We start from the raw sequence: 16,104 nt of genomic DNA on the forward strand, positions 1-16,104 counted from the left end.
CTCGCAAGAGTGGCTTAGACGAGGAGGAAACCGGAACTAAACAGGCGATACGCCTTCTAAAAGAAGAAGAAGAAGTAGTCTCCTCTGTATTTGTATTTTAGAAACTCAAAAGTATTTGTTCTTAAAGAAACGTTTTTATCTAGATATCGATTAAGTTTTGTAAAAATGACATTGGCTCTGTCAGAACACTGTCGATACAGACGAACCACAGAAATGTAGGTCCCTTGAAAAAAACAATTATCAGTTAGTATATTGTTTTTATGAACCAAAGCAGTGGACAAAAGTTATTTAAAATTTCGAGTAGTTTTGCTTAGTTTTGGGGTATATAGAACACTGAATGTGCCAAAATAGTTCCAAAACATCGATCACCAATCACTAATCATTAAACTGACCAAAAATGATATACGTTGTTTGATTTTTATTTTGGGACGAGGTCATTCCTATAACGTTTTTATCCAGTTTTGGTTAAAGTGTAGAATAAAATCGGAAAAATGAATTTACACAAATGTTATCCGCAACCTTAAACACCGTTTTGTGGTATCCCACGAAACGTCATAGATAAAAACTCTATCGAAAAGAACCGTAAAATTCACCAAATAAGAGTACGAGGTTTGATTGTCAGTCGCCATTCGCAAATAACCTTGTAAAAGTGTTAATTATTCGACGTGTTTTTTCTTCTGCAAAATCGCATTCTATGTTTCTTGTGTTTGACACACTAGCCCGCAAAAGCGGTCGCTTTCGGAACGGCCGCGCGCTGTTCCGGCATTTCCTGGGGGCCGAAATGGTACGCCAGGAAATCGTATTCTACTACCGAGAAACAATGAGTCGGAAAAAAGGCGAAAGGACGACGGACACACGCCAATGGTGTCGGCCCGGAATTGATTTCGAGAACTAAACCAACTGAACTAAACCAAAACTCCTAAATTCAATTAAATTAGAAGAAAAAGAAAGAAAAAAGTAAAAAAAAACGCAATTAAATTAAAAGAAAAATTAAATTATAAAAAAGATGACATTAAAAGAAATAGAAAAGTAAAAAAAATCCGCAATTAAATTAAAAGAAAAATTAAATTATAAAAAAATATGACATTAAAAGAAAAATAAAAATAAAAAAAAACGCAATTAAATTAAAAGAAAAATTTAATTAGAAAAAAAGATGACATTAAAAGTAAAAGAAAAATTTTAAAAAAATTCGGAAAGTAAACCTGCACTTCTCAGTCAATTTTACAGTATGTACGGATGCTGTGTCAATCTATTGAACTGAGGTGGCTTTTACTTGATGAAAATCCATTTATTAAAATAAATAAGAACTAAGAGTTCAGATTTTCACGAAATTATGTATTCTGACATGACAATTGTTTCGACAACACCGTGTCTTTATCAAATGTTTCAAATCACATTCACATTTGATAAAGACACGATGTTGTCGAAACAATTGTCATGTCCAAATATATAATTTCGTGAAAAGCTGAACTTTTAGTTCTTATTTATTTTGATTTTCAAACTAGTTTTAACTTTTAGTTAAAGTAAAGTCAGAAAAATCTCATAAAAATCAGGAAAACCTGTGGATTTCTTTTTTAGATCTTGGAGATGTGCGTGAGTTCGACTTCTGCCAGTGACTTGTTTATTGTTTCTTTTTATTAGTTAAAGTTTGTTTTTAAGTCCACCAAATATTCATTAGTGTATTTAAGGAACACAAGTTAATACTTACTTCGTATGCGTCACTTACCTTTAAAATTATGTAATCGAGCCACGGTATCGACGACAGGATAATGCCTATCGCGAGAGTGAACAGTCCTATCACAATTACAGTCAGGCGACCTGAAACAAAACAAACCGAACCGTCATCATCGGGGGGGAATTTTTCCAGCGGCGGCGCGTGTTAGTTTTTGCCGAGTCATAAAAATAAAAAAATCGCCACCATATTTGCCATTTGATTCAATACGCGATAGAATACATGTACAAAAAAGTATGAAGTTGATGATAAATAATATATGTTTTCTGGCCAATAATTCGATTATCTGCGATTTTGCGATATTTAATATTGTACTCGTATTTTTTACAAAATAGTAACGGTTGTTTTTTTTCGATGTTTAGAACTTTAAGTTGGCATTAATGTTCAAGATGGTGACCGATTTAACATCTGTCAAGTGATTTATTCTCAGTTTGGTTTGGCAATTCATCATGAATAGACTCACGCCTGAACAACGCTTGCAAATGGTGCAATTTTATTTAAAAAATAATGGTTCTGTGCGGAATACGTATCGCGCACTACGTCCATTTTATCGTCGACAAAATCGTCCATTAGAGCAGTTAATTCAATTAACCATAACTTCACTCTTATTGATAACTCGCATCCCCAGAGACGCCGTACGGTGCGTACAGAAGAAGCTATTGCTGCTGTAGAGCGTAGCATTGAGGAAGACCCGAATGAGTCCACTTTATGGAAGATTTTGCGGAAGCATCTTGGTTTACGTGCGTACAAAATCCAACTCGTGCAAGAAATGAAGCCAAACGATCATCAAGTAAGGCGTAGATTCGTCGAATGGGCCCAAAACGAGATTGCCGTTGTTCCAGATTTTCATAAGCGAATTTTGTTTAACGATGAAGCGCACTTCTGGTTGAATGGCTACGTCAACAAACAAAACTGCCTCTTTTGGAGTAAAGCTAATCCTCAAGTGACTATTTGGTGCGCTTTATGGGCTGGTGGAATCATTGGTCCGTACTTTTTCAAAAACGATGATGGTCAGAACGTTCCAGTCAATGGTGATCGGTATAGAGCTATGATTACTAACTCTTTCTGCTGCTGAATTGAATAACCACGATGTCCAGGAGATGTGGTTTTAACAAGATGACGCAACATGTCACACAGCTCGTGCCACAATCGATTTATTGAAAGGCACGTTTGGTGACCGCCTAATTTCACGTTTTGGCTGTGAATTGGCCTCCAAGATCTTGTGATTTAACACCGCTAGACTACTTTCTGTGGGGCTATGTAAAGTCATTGGTCTATGCGGATAAGCCACAAACGCTTGACCATTTGGAAGACAATATTCGCCGTGTTATTGCCGATATACGGCCACAAATATGGGAAAAAGTAATCGAAAATTGGACGTCCAGATTGGACTACATCCGCGACAGCCGTGGCGGCCATATGCCAGAAATCATATTTAAAATGTAATGCCACAAAAAAAAACACCCCTTATATTACGCAACAAGTGTGGAAAACAACATTTGAGTCACAAGTGATGAGCGGGGTGCATAATAAACGTGTAACTTAAAAAGTGTTTTTACCACCATCAGTTTATGGGTACAATTGCTCCCAAATCCGTAATATGCCGGAAATATGCAATGTGGCTCGCAGTCGTAGGAAACTGATCTGGTAAATGACACTTTCTGCACGCGAGAAGAGGGAGTAGAAAAATATAACTGCTCTTGAGTTTATGCCCTTGAGTGGTCTTTTACAATCCCAGTATTTGTAAATTTTGAAACTAACCCGACCACAGTTGACTTCGTAAGTTGGGTATACTGCTTGAAATAATTCACACATTTCACGATAGGAACCTTTCCGATATTGACTATTTGAATTCGTTCGGATTCGCATAAAAACATTTTTATGATTGATGTACGATAAACTCAATCAATCGAAAGCTTGACAACCAAAAAAGAACAAATTCAATTGTTTCTCAGATCAAAATCATGACCTACCATTTTTTTTAAATGTTAGCTATAACACCGAATGCAGAAGGACGTCAGGTTGACCATTAAATATAATAGTTTTTATTGTTATTTAAGTTTGCCAATTCGTTGATATCAATAATTATGTCGTAAATAAATAAACTTTTAGCTGTAATTATAAATAAATAAATTATCGTTTAGTGACCACTTACAAATACAAAAACGTATTTTTGACGTCGGGAAGAGTACAAACAAGATAAATATATTACATATACACAGCAAACCACCAAACCAGAAAGTAAAACAATCTAAGAATAATAATAATAATAATAATTTATAAAATAGCTTAAAATAACTTAGATCTACTGTGCCCGATGAGTAACAAATTCAAGTTTAACCGTTTCAGATTTTTTACTTCTTCGATTGGTATTGAAAATCAGAGTATTTGTTTTATCGGAATTTAATTTCAGTTTATTTGCAGAGAACCACTGCTCAATCATGGCGAGTGTAGTGACAGCCTTTTTATTTAAATTAGTTAATTAGTATACTGCTAGCAGCATTTGTTGCAAATACCACATCATTTATATATATTATAAACAAAAGTGGACCAAGGATGGAACCCTGAGGCACCCCATTAGTAATGTCCAACAGAGTGGATTCCCGATCGTTCCAGACAACATATTGCTTTCTTCCTGTCAATAAGTTTAGAAAGAAGTATATTAGTATCCACGCAGTCGGATGCCTTGCTGAGGTCGCACATCGTTACCGAAGTCGACAGGCCCTCCTCAAACCCACCAATCACATCGCACGGATGGTGGACGGATAAATATGGGTATATTACATTAAAATTGTTTAAATTTTCAAAAATGGAATAAAAACATACATTTCTATTTAAAATAAGAAAGTTTGGTGATTTAGTCACTAATTAGATTTAGTCTAATTAGAAACCCCCGTATACAAAATTTAAGTCTGATAAATTCCTACGTTGCGCGACTTCTAACTCACCCTGTATATTTATTTAACAAAACGGAATTTTTATGTTTATTTTGACACTAGTTAGTGACAATTTTAGGAAAAAAAAATTGGCCTTAAGAACTAATTATTATTGCGTCATTTTCACCTCGTATGTAAATAATGCAATGTTTGAAGTGCTATTGCACATTTGATCTTTAAATTATGCTTTGGGTTAACCGCACACACAAATGTTAATTTATTAAACAACGTAAACTTGTATAGAGGGTGGCGCTATTTTAATATTGCAATCTTTATATCGTAAATGTTCACAAAATAACTAAAATTACCAAGTGATTATACTTAATGCAAGCAATGTTGTCAGATTTTCCACTTTTACACTCCACGTCAAAATTTTGACATTTTAAATTTGTACCATATTCATTTTGTTGCATTGAATTGCGTATTTCGAATTTTGGCAACACTGCTGTTAGCATTATATTTAAGCGTTTCAGTACTTTTTACGAAAAATCGTATCTAATAAAATAGTTCCCATTGGTGTTAGTATTTTTGAATTCTGTATGTTTCACAAAGCCCTAAAAATTAAATTGTATCGTTCCAACTTTGGAAGTTTTGGAAATATGTAAGTCCACGGAAAATAAATCGTAGACCGCTAAAGTTAAAGTTAATAATCGACAACTGCCTAGTAACCAAAAGCGCAATATAGAGACTTTTAGTTCTTCAGTGATTACAATGATACAAAAAACAATGTTATCCAGAAGAAATGACTTCAACTGTAAAATGGTATCAGTCCTCTTCAAATAATTTAATTTTGTACGGTAAGTGGCTCTCCGTGTCACACCCGTTATATATTTTAATAATTTTTTTTTACCAAAATGCACGTTTTAATTTTTTCTGACCTCCATCCAGACTATTGTTTCAGCAAATTTGCAAAATAAGTAAAAATTGTATTTTTGACGCCGTCGCGCGTATACAGAAACTACTGTGCGGCGGTGCCGTTTGCGCAACGTCAAGGTCCCACACCCCTCCCCGCCATCGCCGACTTTACACAACGAAATCTTATATTGCAAATTGGCAGCGTGCACGAGAGTGAAAGTCGGAGCCGGTGCACTCGAAGATGACAGTTGTTAACCCAAATCCGATAATGTTTTGGCTTTGTTTTATATCGGACGTTTATTATTATTAGATAATCGACAGTCGTAACGTATATCTTGGCTACCTGTCGTTGCCCTCTTTTTTTTGGCCGCAAGGGTTTGTGTTCAGGATTTTTTGCACCTCTTTCCAAATTTCGCCCTTGTTTTGGCCGTGTTATGACGTAATTTTCGAAGCGTTATATTGAATCCAACAATTTTGCCTTGTTTAACGTTGACGTTACGTTAAAATGTGAGGTTAACTTTGTTTTCCTTTATTTTGTAGTAATATATACGCAATACAACATTCGTTGGGTGGGTGTAAACCTGGCTTCCCTTTGCTTTGCTTAAATTTGGCTTTTTGACAGTTATGCCAGTTCAGCTATGTTCAGGGTATCGGAAACTTTTCCCATGATGGAAGGACTAATATAACCGGACACTTGGCTCATATCAGACAAACAAAAGAAGCATATTTTACAACTTTTTCCGACATAAAACCAAATAATTTTATTTTTATATTTACGATACTATTTTAGACACGTAATGCGTTATTCTGGCAACACCGCAAACGTTATAAAATTGAAGTAGCCTGCACGCATAAATCGAAACATCCCAAAATAAGAGTTATTCGGAAAAAGCGCGACCACTCGAGGAATTTAACATATTTATATCGGCTCCGTACGAAAACGTTGCAAAATTGAAAAAATTCACTTTCGAATCGGAACCCGGTCGTGTGGCTAGCGATTGGGCAACGCACAGTAGATATGTACGCGATATCGGCAAAATGCAAATAAAATGTCCGTTACGTCTAATTTTTAAGATTGAGTGCCGGTCGACGCATTCCTACGAAAGCGCCCAAAAGTCATGCACTGAAAACAAACAATGGGTTTTGATTTTTCCGAAAAACAAGTAATAAATTCTGACTTAGTCGAAAACGAGGTATATAGGTAACACAGCATACGGTGGGTGGGTGTAAACGTGCCTTTCGTTTGTCTTGTCTGAAGTTTGCTTTGACAGTGATGCTAGGTTATGCTGCATTTTATTTCATTTTTCTTGCTTGTTAAGCCCCATTTTTTAAATTAAGATTGATTTAAGACTGCAAATAAGTTTTTGTGACTTAGTCCGAATTAAGGTAACAATTAAATTCAGTTTACTTCGCAAAAGGAAGATTAGCTTTAGTCAAAGTTCAGATGATCGCAAAAACAAGGAAAATTCCGATAGATTGGGTGATTTTAGATGAAGAATCCAGTAGCAATACTAACAAGTACTAGTTCCTGTTGCTAGCAACAAAAAAGTGGTGAAAAATCCTGCCATATTAAGAACACAGCGGAAGAGCTTTTTTCCTCCATCCACAACATTCTCCTGGATGTGTGATGTGTTATGGCCGATAGGATGGAACTCCGGAAACGATTTCCGAAGCTTTTTCCAGAACAATGATTGAAAACTTGAAAAAATCAGATTTCTCTTGGCTCGTTCGTCACATTTAATGCCGTACCGACTTTTTCATGGGGATATTTAAAATGGAAAGTGTACATTAGCGACTATTAGACAGCTGGAATTGAAAACGCGTTAAAAAGAGTCAATCTCCTGGAGTTCTGGTAAAAATGGTGGACATTTGTCTGATGTTCATTTATTATTACACTACATTGCAGTACACTAAATCTTATTATTACTTATATCCTGTTTTTTTTTTTAGAAGCAGCAGACAATAATTAATTTAGAGTAAAAAGTTTATAATCTGCTTCTTATATATGTTGAAAAACTAACCAAAAATTAAGTGGGTAGGTCAAATAGATATTGTGATATTGTAATTGGTAACTGCATATATATTGTAATAATATATTTAAACATTGTAATATTAAAAATAATAATAAAGTTTTGGTTAGAAATCCTTATTGTTTTTCGGAAAAAATTAAATTTCAAGTCGCTTTAAGCGGTTTTGTACATCCGCAGACACTTACCGGGGTTGAATTGCTGCGAAACGAGCATCTGCAGCGGAATACCATTTTTGACGGTTTGATTTTTCGGATCGATGCCCAACAATTGATTTTTCGCATGTCGAGTCAATCGGAAATACTGTTTATAAAGGCCCATCGTTCCTCGTCCGGCAGCGGGAGCCTGAAATCAACACAGATAACTTGAAAGGGCAGTGTTACGATCAATCGGAGAGCTCACCCATATCGACCAAAAATATTTTACCTCATCGCCAAACAATTTCCATTTCACTTAACAGATTTTAATACCTATTATGTTTTTAAATGGTCTGGGTTTAATTACGGTTTAGGCAAGCTTTGATAGCAACAGGCATTGGCGTGCTTTTCCTTGCAAAAAAAAAAATATGGTACTTATATTTTAACATTGCGCCACATCCGATCCTATTGCGACGACCCAAACGTAGTATTGTAGAATTGCGTAAAATTTACGTGTGCAGTCGGGCGTCCATTCTATTGCTTTAAAAATCATTCGCGACGCAACTGCCATTTAGAAAATTCACACACTTAATCTTACCTGACTATGTAAAAGAGGCGTGGTCTCCATATTTTTACGAACGACTCGAGCGCGGCGTTAAGACGATTTAACACTGTTAATCGATTTCTCTCGATAATTATCGGCAGACAATTTATAAGATAACTTCTTTAAACACACCAAAAGGTCGTTCCATCGGTGGTTATCTAAATACAATAAGAGTTTGTTGATTTTCCTGACGCTTTTGTTTCTAAATTTTCGAAAATGTATGCATTAGTGAGGAACCACGTACAGCGTGTTTAAATTCGACTTGAAAAGCTGCAGTGGACGTCAGCGGTCATGTGGATTGTTTTATTTATTGAAAGCGAGATTCGGAGAGACAGACGCCCACATGACCCTTAAAAAATGTAATGCCAATGTCGGTCACTGGTCATAGGTTATTATAAAATACACTTTGTATCTATATGCAATAAAGACAATCATCGTTTTTTTTTCGAAAATTTTATTAGCCACTAAAACCATCCAAAACGACAACTGAGATGTCAGTGTGTGTATAAGTGGTAAAGGGGTTGGCAACTACGAGTTCATTGATGGTACTGTAAATGCAGAAAAATACCAACAAATTTTATCAAGAAGCTTCAATCGGTATGTTTTTGATTTCTTATTATTTCGTACATCGTCCGAACAATTAGTTAAGGCTCGTACATTGCGAAAAAAGGAGCAGTGCTAAAAATAATGTTATTTTCAAAACAATCAGAATATGTTAAAACATATTGAAATTCGGTTAAAAAAACCTGATTGAACCTACCGCGAAATTTTCTGAAAAAAATGAATAATACACAGGGTGTTACATTTAAAATAAGAAAAATACTGGCGTCCTCCGGTACAACAGAGGACTACCTCCACTTGGAGCCAGCCAGACCAGACGCGGAGTAAAACCCGAAAAAATTTACACCTCACATATAAGACCCGCGGAAGCCTAAAACAAAACATGTATATATATATATATATATATATATATATATATATATATATATATATATATATATATATATATATATATATATATATATATATATATATATATATATATATATATATATATATATATATATATATATATATATGTTCTTATTATCGTGTCGACTCCTATATTAATATTAATATTTTGGGTAAACAATGTTTGTCATACTAATTTTGGGTCTTTATCTATTTCATATTGTTTTATTTAATTTTATTTTGTTTTTTACTATTTTGTTTATGTGAATCTCATTTTATATTGGGCGGTTGGTCCGTTGATAAAAAAATTAAAAAATAATGAAAATATTGAAATAGCTATTTTGGGTTCTTTCGCTAGATATCCAACAATGTCGGTAGACAAGCGGTATTGGAAGTGGCCATGTCGAACTCATCAAATAATGATCTTGCGTAAACATAAATTGGTTCCGTAATCATTTTCCACAGTTAACCATGTAAGAGAAACAGATTTTCCAAGAACTTGGGTGTAGGGAAATAATTGCTATATTATCTAATAGCCTCGAATTTAAACACACCGTATATTGAACTTGGGCTATTGACTTTGTGTTTGGCTGCATATACGAGGTTAACGAAAGCAAAGAGACCGTAGAAATTGTGTGCCGGTGTAGTCGAACGAACAAAAAGAAGCTACGCTCCATCAAACGGCTAATCGTAGCTCGCGAAGCCGGCAATTTTTATCAATCATCGTCGTCCTTTTGTGGAACGTCGACGGCCACCGTTATAGTTATGGGGAATTTGCTTTCTCGTGTCTTTTTCCCATGCCGGTAATTATTCCCGCCAAAACCAATGCTTACTGACGCAAATAGGACATGCGACACGCGCGGGCACAAACACTTTTTTTCTATTTAATTCCAGTAGGCGGAAGATGAGTTAATTGCCGGGCAACGCTAATGGAGATGGGTGGAAAATTGTATACGTATAATATAAATAAAGTGTCGTTTTGTGACGTCAGTTTCGTTACCTACGGCTGCGAGCCACTTCGGACATTTCCGGGATATTAGCCACAGGTTTGGGAGCGATCGGATGTTTTCGGTAATGTTACTAGCGGCTTGACGTTTGTCAATTCTGACAATCATGTCAGAGGTCACTCAGTGAATGTACCCACAAACTAATGGTCGTAGAAAAAGCACAGTATGAAACAAATTTGGTAACCTTTTTAATTAAAGTCTGTTCATAGATATAAAAAAGTGACGAATTAGGAAAACACCGGGACAAGCTCTAAGAATGAAATATGGCCGAACAGGTCCGTACTATGCTTAGAATTTAATTATTTGGGGTTTTGTTAGGAAAGATACTAAACAATATTTATTTATTTGTGCACGTATTTTTGTTTAAATCTAAAATAAAATTACAAATTATTTTTATTACCTACTTAAATTACTCAAAATTATTCACATAATATATCAGTATCACTATCGCTAGCATCGCCTGTTTTAATTATTATTTGTTCTATATTATTTGCAATATGGATTTACGATTGTTCTGCTTTTTCTATATGTTTAACAGAATTTGCCCAACTTTATGGAAGGATATTAAAAACTTCGGTTTCTATAAGTTTGAGGACATTGGAGTTAACACAGGGAAAAACATTGTAACGACGAATTATCAGAGACGTATTCCTTTTGTAGGTTCAAGCTTTGTAGAACCTCAATTAATTGCTTCTTGGTATAATTTTCGTGAAAATGAATATCGTTATTACACATGTAGTTTTGGATTGTTGCTTTTGTGTCACCTGAGGAAGGGGTTTTAGTCAACTGTCTACTGTGATAACTTGCATTGTCCATTACAATTACGCTATTAGGAGGAATGTTTGGAACTAGTTTGTTTTTAAACCAACTTTCAAATAAATCAGCGGTGGTGTCTTCATGGTAATCCAGAGAAGAATCTTTAATATTTTTCGCAGACAAAGAAAGTCCATTTGGAATCCAACCATCTTTAAAGTCAGTATGCAAAATAGTTATTTTTTTACCTCTTCTTGATGGCGCGTTTGTTTTACAATTATCAGTTGAGTCAGCCCAACCCTTTTCCGGGGTATCATAAGTGTCGAACTAGGTTTCGTCCAAGCAGATAATTGGCCTTTGTTGTTCTCTGTAAATCTTAATTTTTTCTAGATATTGCCTTTTGTCAATTTTTTTAAATCTAAAACCTATGTGTTGAATACACTTCCACGAGGTATTTCTGCCACATTTAACACCGGTTTCATCTTTTTCAAGCCATCTAATTAATATATCTAATGTAGGCACGCTTTGTTCCTCGTATTACTGGTAAATTTTACGCCGTATTATATCTTGATCACTTTCATCTACACTCGAGAAAATGTCAGCATCGCTCCTTTTTTTCATCGCTGAAATGGGATTATTCACAATTTTCCATGCAGTTGATGTCGGAATTTTCGTCAATGTGGCCGTCTCTTCTAAAGATGCTTCCTTGCTGGCACCACGTTCAATGAGAGTCAAATAAACATTGTTTATAACTTTCTTGAGTCTCAATAGAATAGTGTTGTTTTCTACATTTGAGCTTTTTTTGCTAATTATGTCAAAAAAAGGCGACAGAAACGTGTGGTAAACAAACAGTCCTCTCCTTTGTTATTTACAGGTCGAGCAGTTGCGCAGGGCAGCATCTTGGGCCCTCTTCTTTTTTCAATGTACACCTCAGACTTATTAAATTGATAACTGAATACTGAATAAAAAGAAGGCGTAGATCATTGATTTGGCGCTAAATGACATTTGTTTAGGGTATATTTTATTGATCCTGCATTAAAGAAGACATCGCATATCTCGTCAGTTGTTCAAAATCGTTCGGGATTTGTAAACTGTACCGCAGGACACCACCGCCTTGTATCAAAAATATATCTAGTGTCTTCAATTCCCTACCGCCTGAAATTGAAAAATCACCTGTTGAATAGTCACAAACTTATCGACTTTTTTTCTCTAATTTTTCATAATAAATGTAATTTTTTACGTTTCTTTGAAACTTGTCCTTCCATATACCTCTTTTTTTATCAGGATTAATTGTTTTTTTAAATTTATATTTTATTTGATTTTTTGATTCATTGCTTTCTTTTGATATTAATTAAATTTTAATAGGTGAGGTCTCATACACATATCGAATAGTTAAACGTTAGAAACCTTTGCAGACAGTTCTGTTTTGAATTGAAAAATAAAGCTTTCTATAAGTTATTAATAAATAAATAAATTACTATTTAAAATATACTAAAATTATGTAAAAAGTATTGAATTAAAATGACGTAAAGTACTTAAAGTTTTAGTGTATATTGTTTGCTTTAATTAAATGAAAACTGGACCTCGAAAATTACACTTTTTCACTTATTTATTTAGACACCATTTTGGGTGTGCAAATACAAGTCAGCGGAGGAGCCAGTGAAAACTACGCGACAAAGATAGACAGACTTTTTTATTCCTCCGTTGCCCGGTTTACGGGACGAATGCGCCATATACAAAGTCGAAAACAGTTTTTTTCGGACTATTTCGAGTCAGGCCGGTAAACAAGCCTCCTAATTAAGATATTTAATGTAGGCACGCTTTGTTCCTCGTATTACTGGTAAATTTTACCCGTATTATATCTTGATCACTTTCATCTACACTCGAGAAAATGTCAGCATCGCTCCTTTTTTTCGTCGCTGAAATGGGATTATTCACAATTTTCCATGCAGTTGATGTCGGAATTTTCGTCAATGTGGCCGTTTCTTCTAAAGATGCTTCCTTGCTGGCACCACGTTCAATGAGACTCAAATAAACATTGTTTATAACTTTCTTGAGTCTCAATAGAATAGTGTTGTTTTCTACATTTGAGCTTTTTTTGCTAATTATGTCAAAAAAAGGCGACAGAAACGTGTGGTAAACAAACAGTCCTCTCCTTTGTTATTTACAGGTCGAGCAGTTGCGCAGGGCAGCATCTTGGGCCCTCTTCTTTTTTCAATGTACACCTCAGACTTATTAAATTGATAACTGAATACTGAATAAAAAGAAGGCGTAGATCATTGATTTGGCGCTAAATGACATTTGTTTAGGGTATATTTTATTGATCCTGCATTAAAGAAGACATCGCATATCTCGTCAGTTGTTCAAAATCGTTCGGGATTTGTAAACTGTACCGCAGGACACCACCGCCTTGTATCAAAAATATATCTAGTGTCTTCAATTCCCTACCGCCTGAAATTGAAAAATCACCTGTTGAATAGTCACAAACTTATCGACTTTTTTTCTCTAATTTTTCATAATAAATGTAATTTTTTACGTTTCTTTGAAACTTGTCCTTCCATATACCTCTTTTTTTATCAGGATTAATTGTTTTTTTAAATTTATATTTTATTTGATTTTTTGATTCATTGCTTTCTTTTGATATTAATTAAATTTTAATAGGTGAGGTCTCATACACATATCGAATAGTTAAACGTTAGAAACCTTTGCAGACAGTTCTGTTTTGAATTGAAAAATAAAGCTTTCTATAAGTTATTAATAAATAAATAAATTACTATTTAAAATATACTAAAATTATGTAAAAAGTATTGAATTAAAATGACGTAAAGTACTTAAAGTTTTAGTGTATATTGTTTGCTTTAATTAAATGAAAACTGGACCTCGAAAATTACACTTTTTCACTTATTTATTTAGACACCATTTTGGGTGTGCAAATACAAGTCAGCGGAGGAGCCAGTGAAAACTACGCGACAAAGATAGACAGACTTTTTTATTCCTCCGTTGCCCGGTTTACGGGACGAATGCGCCATATACAAAGTCGAAAACAGTTTTTTTCGGACTATTTCGAGTCAGGCCGGTAAACAAGCCTCCTAATTAAGATATTTAATGTAGGCACGCTTTGTTCCTCGTATTACTGGTAAATTTTACCCGTATTATATCTTGATCACTTTCATCTACACTCGAGAAAATGTCAGCATCGCTCCTTTTTTTCGTCGCTGAAATGGGATTATTCACAATTTTCCATGCAGTTGATGTCGGAATTTTCGTCAATGTGGCCGTTTCTTCTAAAGATGCTTCCTTGCTGGCACCACGTTCAATGAGACTCAAATAAACATTGTTTATAACTTTCTTGAGTCTCAATAGAATGGTGTTGTTTTCTACATTTGAGCTTTTTTTGCTAATTATGTCAAAAAAAGGCGACAGAAACGTGTGGTAAACAAACAGTCCTCTCCTTTGTTATTTACAGGTCGAGCAGTTGCGCAGGGCAGCATCTTGGGCCCTCTTCTTTTTTCAATGTACACCTCAGACTTATTAAATTGATAACTGAATACTGAATAAAAAGAAGGCGTAGATCATTGATTTGGCGCTAAATGACATTTGTTTAGGGTATATTTTATTGATCCTGCATTAAAGAAGACATCGCATATCTCGTCAGTTGTTCAAAATCGTTCGGGATTTGTAAACTGTACCGCAGGACACCACCGCCTTGTATCAAAAATATATCTAGTGTCTTCAATTCCCTACCGCCTGAAATTGAAAAAACACCTGTTGAATAGTCACAAACTTATCGACTTTTTTTCTCTAATTTTTCATAATAAATGTAATTTTTTACTTTTCTTTGAAACTTGTCCTTCCATATACCTCTTTTTTTATCAGGATTAATTGTTTTTTTAAATTTATATTTTATTTGATTTTTTGATTCATTGCTTTCTTTTGATATTAATTAAATTTTAATAGGTGAGGTCTCATACACATATCGAATAGTTAAACGTTAGAAACCTTTGCAGACAGTTCTGTTTTGAATTGAAAAATAAAGCTTTCTATAAGTTATTAATAAATAAATAAATTACTATTTAAAATATACTAAAATTATGTAAAAAGTATTGAATTAAAATGACGTAAAGTACTTAAAGTTTTAGTGTATATTGTTTGCTTTAATTAAATGAAAACTGGACCTCGAAAATTACACTTTTTCACTTATTTATTTAGACACCATTTTGGGTGTGCAAATACAAGTCAGCGGAGGAGCCAGTGAAAACTACGCGACAAAGATAGACAGACTTTTTTATTCCTCCGTTGCCCGGTTTACGGGACGAATGCGCCATATACAAAGTCGAAAACAGTTTTTTTCGGACTATTTCGAGTCAGGCCGGTAAACAAGGCGACGTCACAAGGTTGATTTCGTCCCAAAAATTAATTGTTTCGAATATATGAAGAACGCTATGGTTATGTTAAAATGTAATAAAAACACGTCGCAATTAGTCTCGGACGCAGCAAACCGAATATACTGGCGAGAAGCGTTAAAACCCCTAATTGCAATTAAGAAATTTCGTATATAAGTAGGTACGATTTGGCATTGGCGTTGGTCGTTAAATTCGTTAATTATATTCGTCGAAGGAGTGGTATAAACAAACACCAACGACACGTAATTACGATACTATTCCCTCTTAGTTACTTTTGCAATAGCCATCCATTATTGTTTCTGAAACCGTACGTTGTCGTGGTCGCGTTTAGCGAAGAGAAAAAGTTTGATTTAAGAGGAACGCGTGAGTCCTTTGCAAAGAAGCACGTCGACCTTCCGGCGAATGTTGCTCTTTCCCAGGTAAAAAACGAGTCCGCGCCATTTTCGATTTTTAACGACCATCGCGTTTAACAAAGTTATTATTTGGTCGGCGCGGAGACACGATTCACTGATTTTTTGCGACTTCGCGAAAATTCAATCTTGAAATTAGGATCACTTAAATCTAAACTTAATTGAATCTAGAATCTAGTTTTTGTGCCGTCGCAACACCTATATACGACACATACGATAACTACCTGCATTACTACGTATTTAATAAATATAATTTGAGTTTGTTTTGCATACAGTAATAGTAATTTGA

General features: G+C 34.7%; 1 protein-coding gene across 2 annotated transcripts in view; it reads right to left on the minus strand.

Annotated features, from left to right (window-relative positions):
* The window catches only part of LOC132705842 (lysosome membrane protein 2), a 75,285-nt gene that overhangs the window by 29,854 nt on the left and 29,327 nt on the right, over positions 1–16,104 (minus strand). For both annotated transcript variants that reach the window (XM_060676762.1, XM_060676764.1), the window contains exons 2-3: positions 7,739–7,895; positions 1,727–1,818 (exon numbers count right to left, since the gene is read on the minus strand). In XM_060676762.1, the coding sequence (XP_060532745.1) occupies positions 1,727–1,818; positions 7,739–7,871 (225 nt within the window). In that variant the 5' untranslated portion in view covers positions 7,872–7,895. The remainder of the gene's footprint in view (positions 1–1,726; positions 1,819–7,738; positions 7,896–16,104) is intronic.

The sequence above is a fragment of the Cylas formicarius genome, unplaced genomic scaffold (assembly GCF_029955315.1).
Source record: "Cylas formicarius isolate icCylForm1 unplaced genomic scaffold, icCylForm1.1 PGA_scaffold_8__14_contigs__length_24414737, whole genome shotgun sequence".
Classification (NCBI taxonomy): Eukaryota; Metazoa; Arthropoda; class Insecta; order Coleoptera; family Brentidae; genus Cylas; species Cylas formicarius.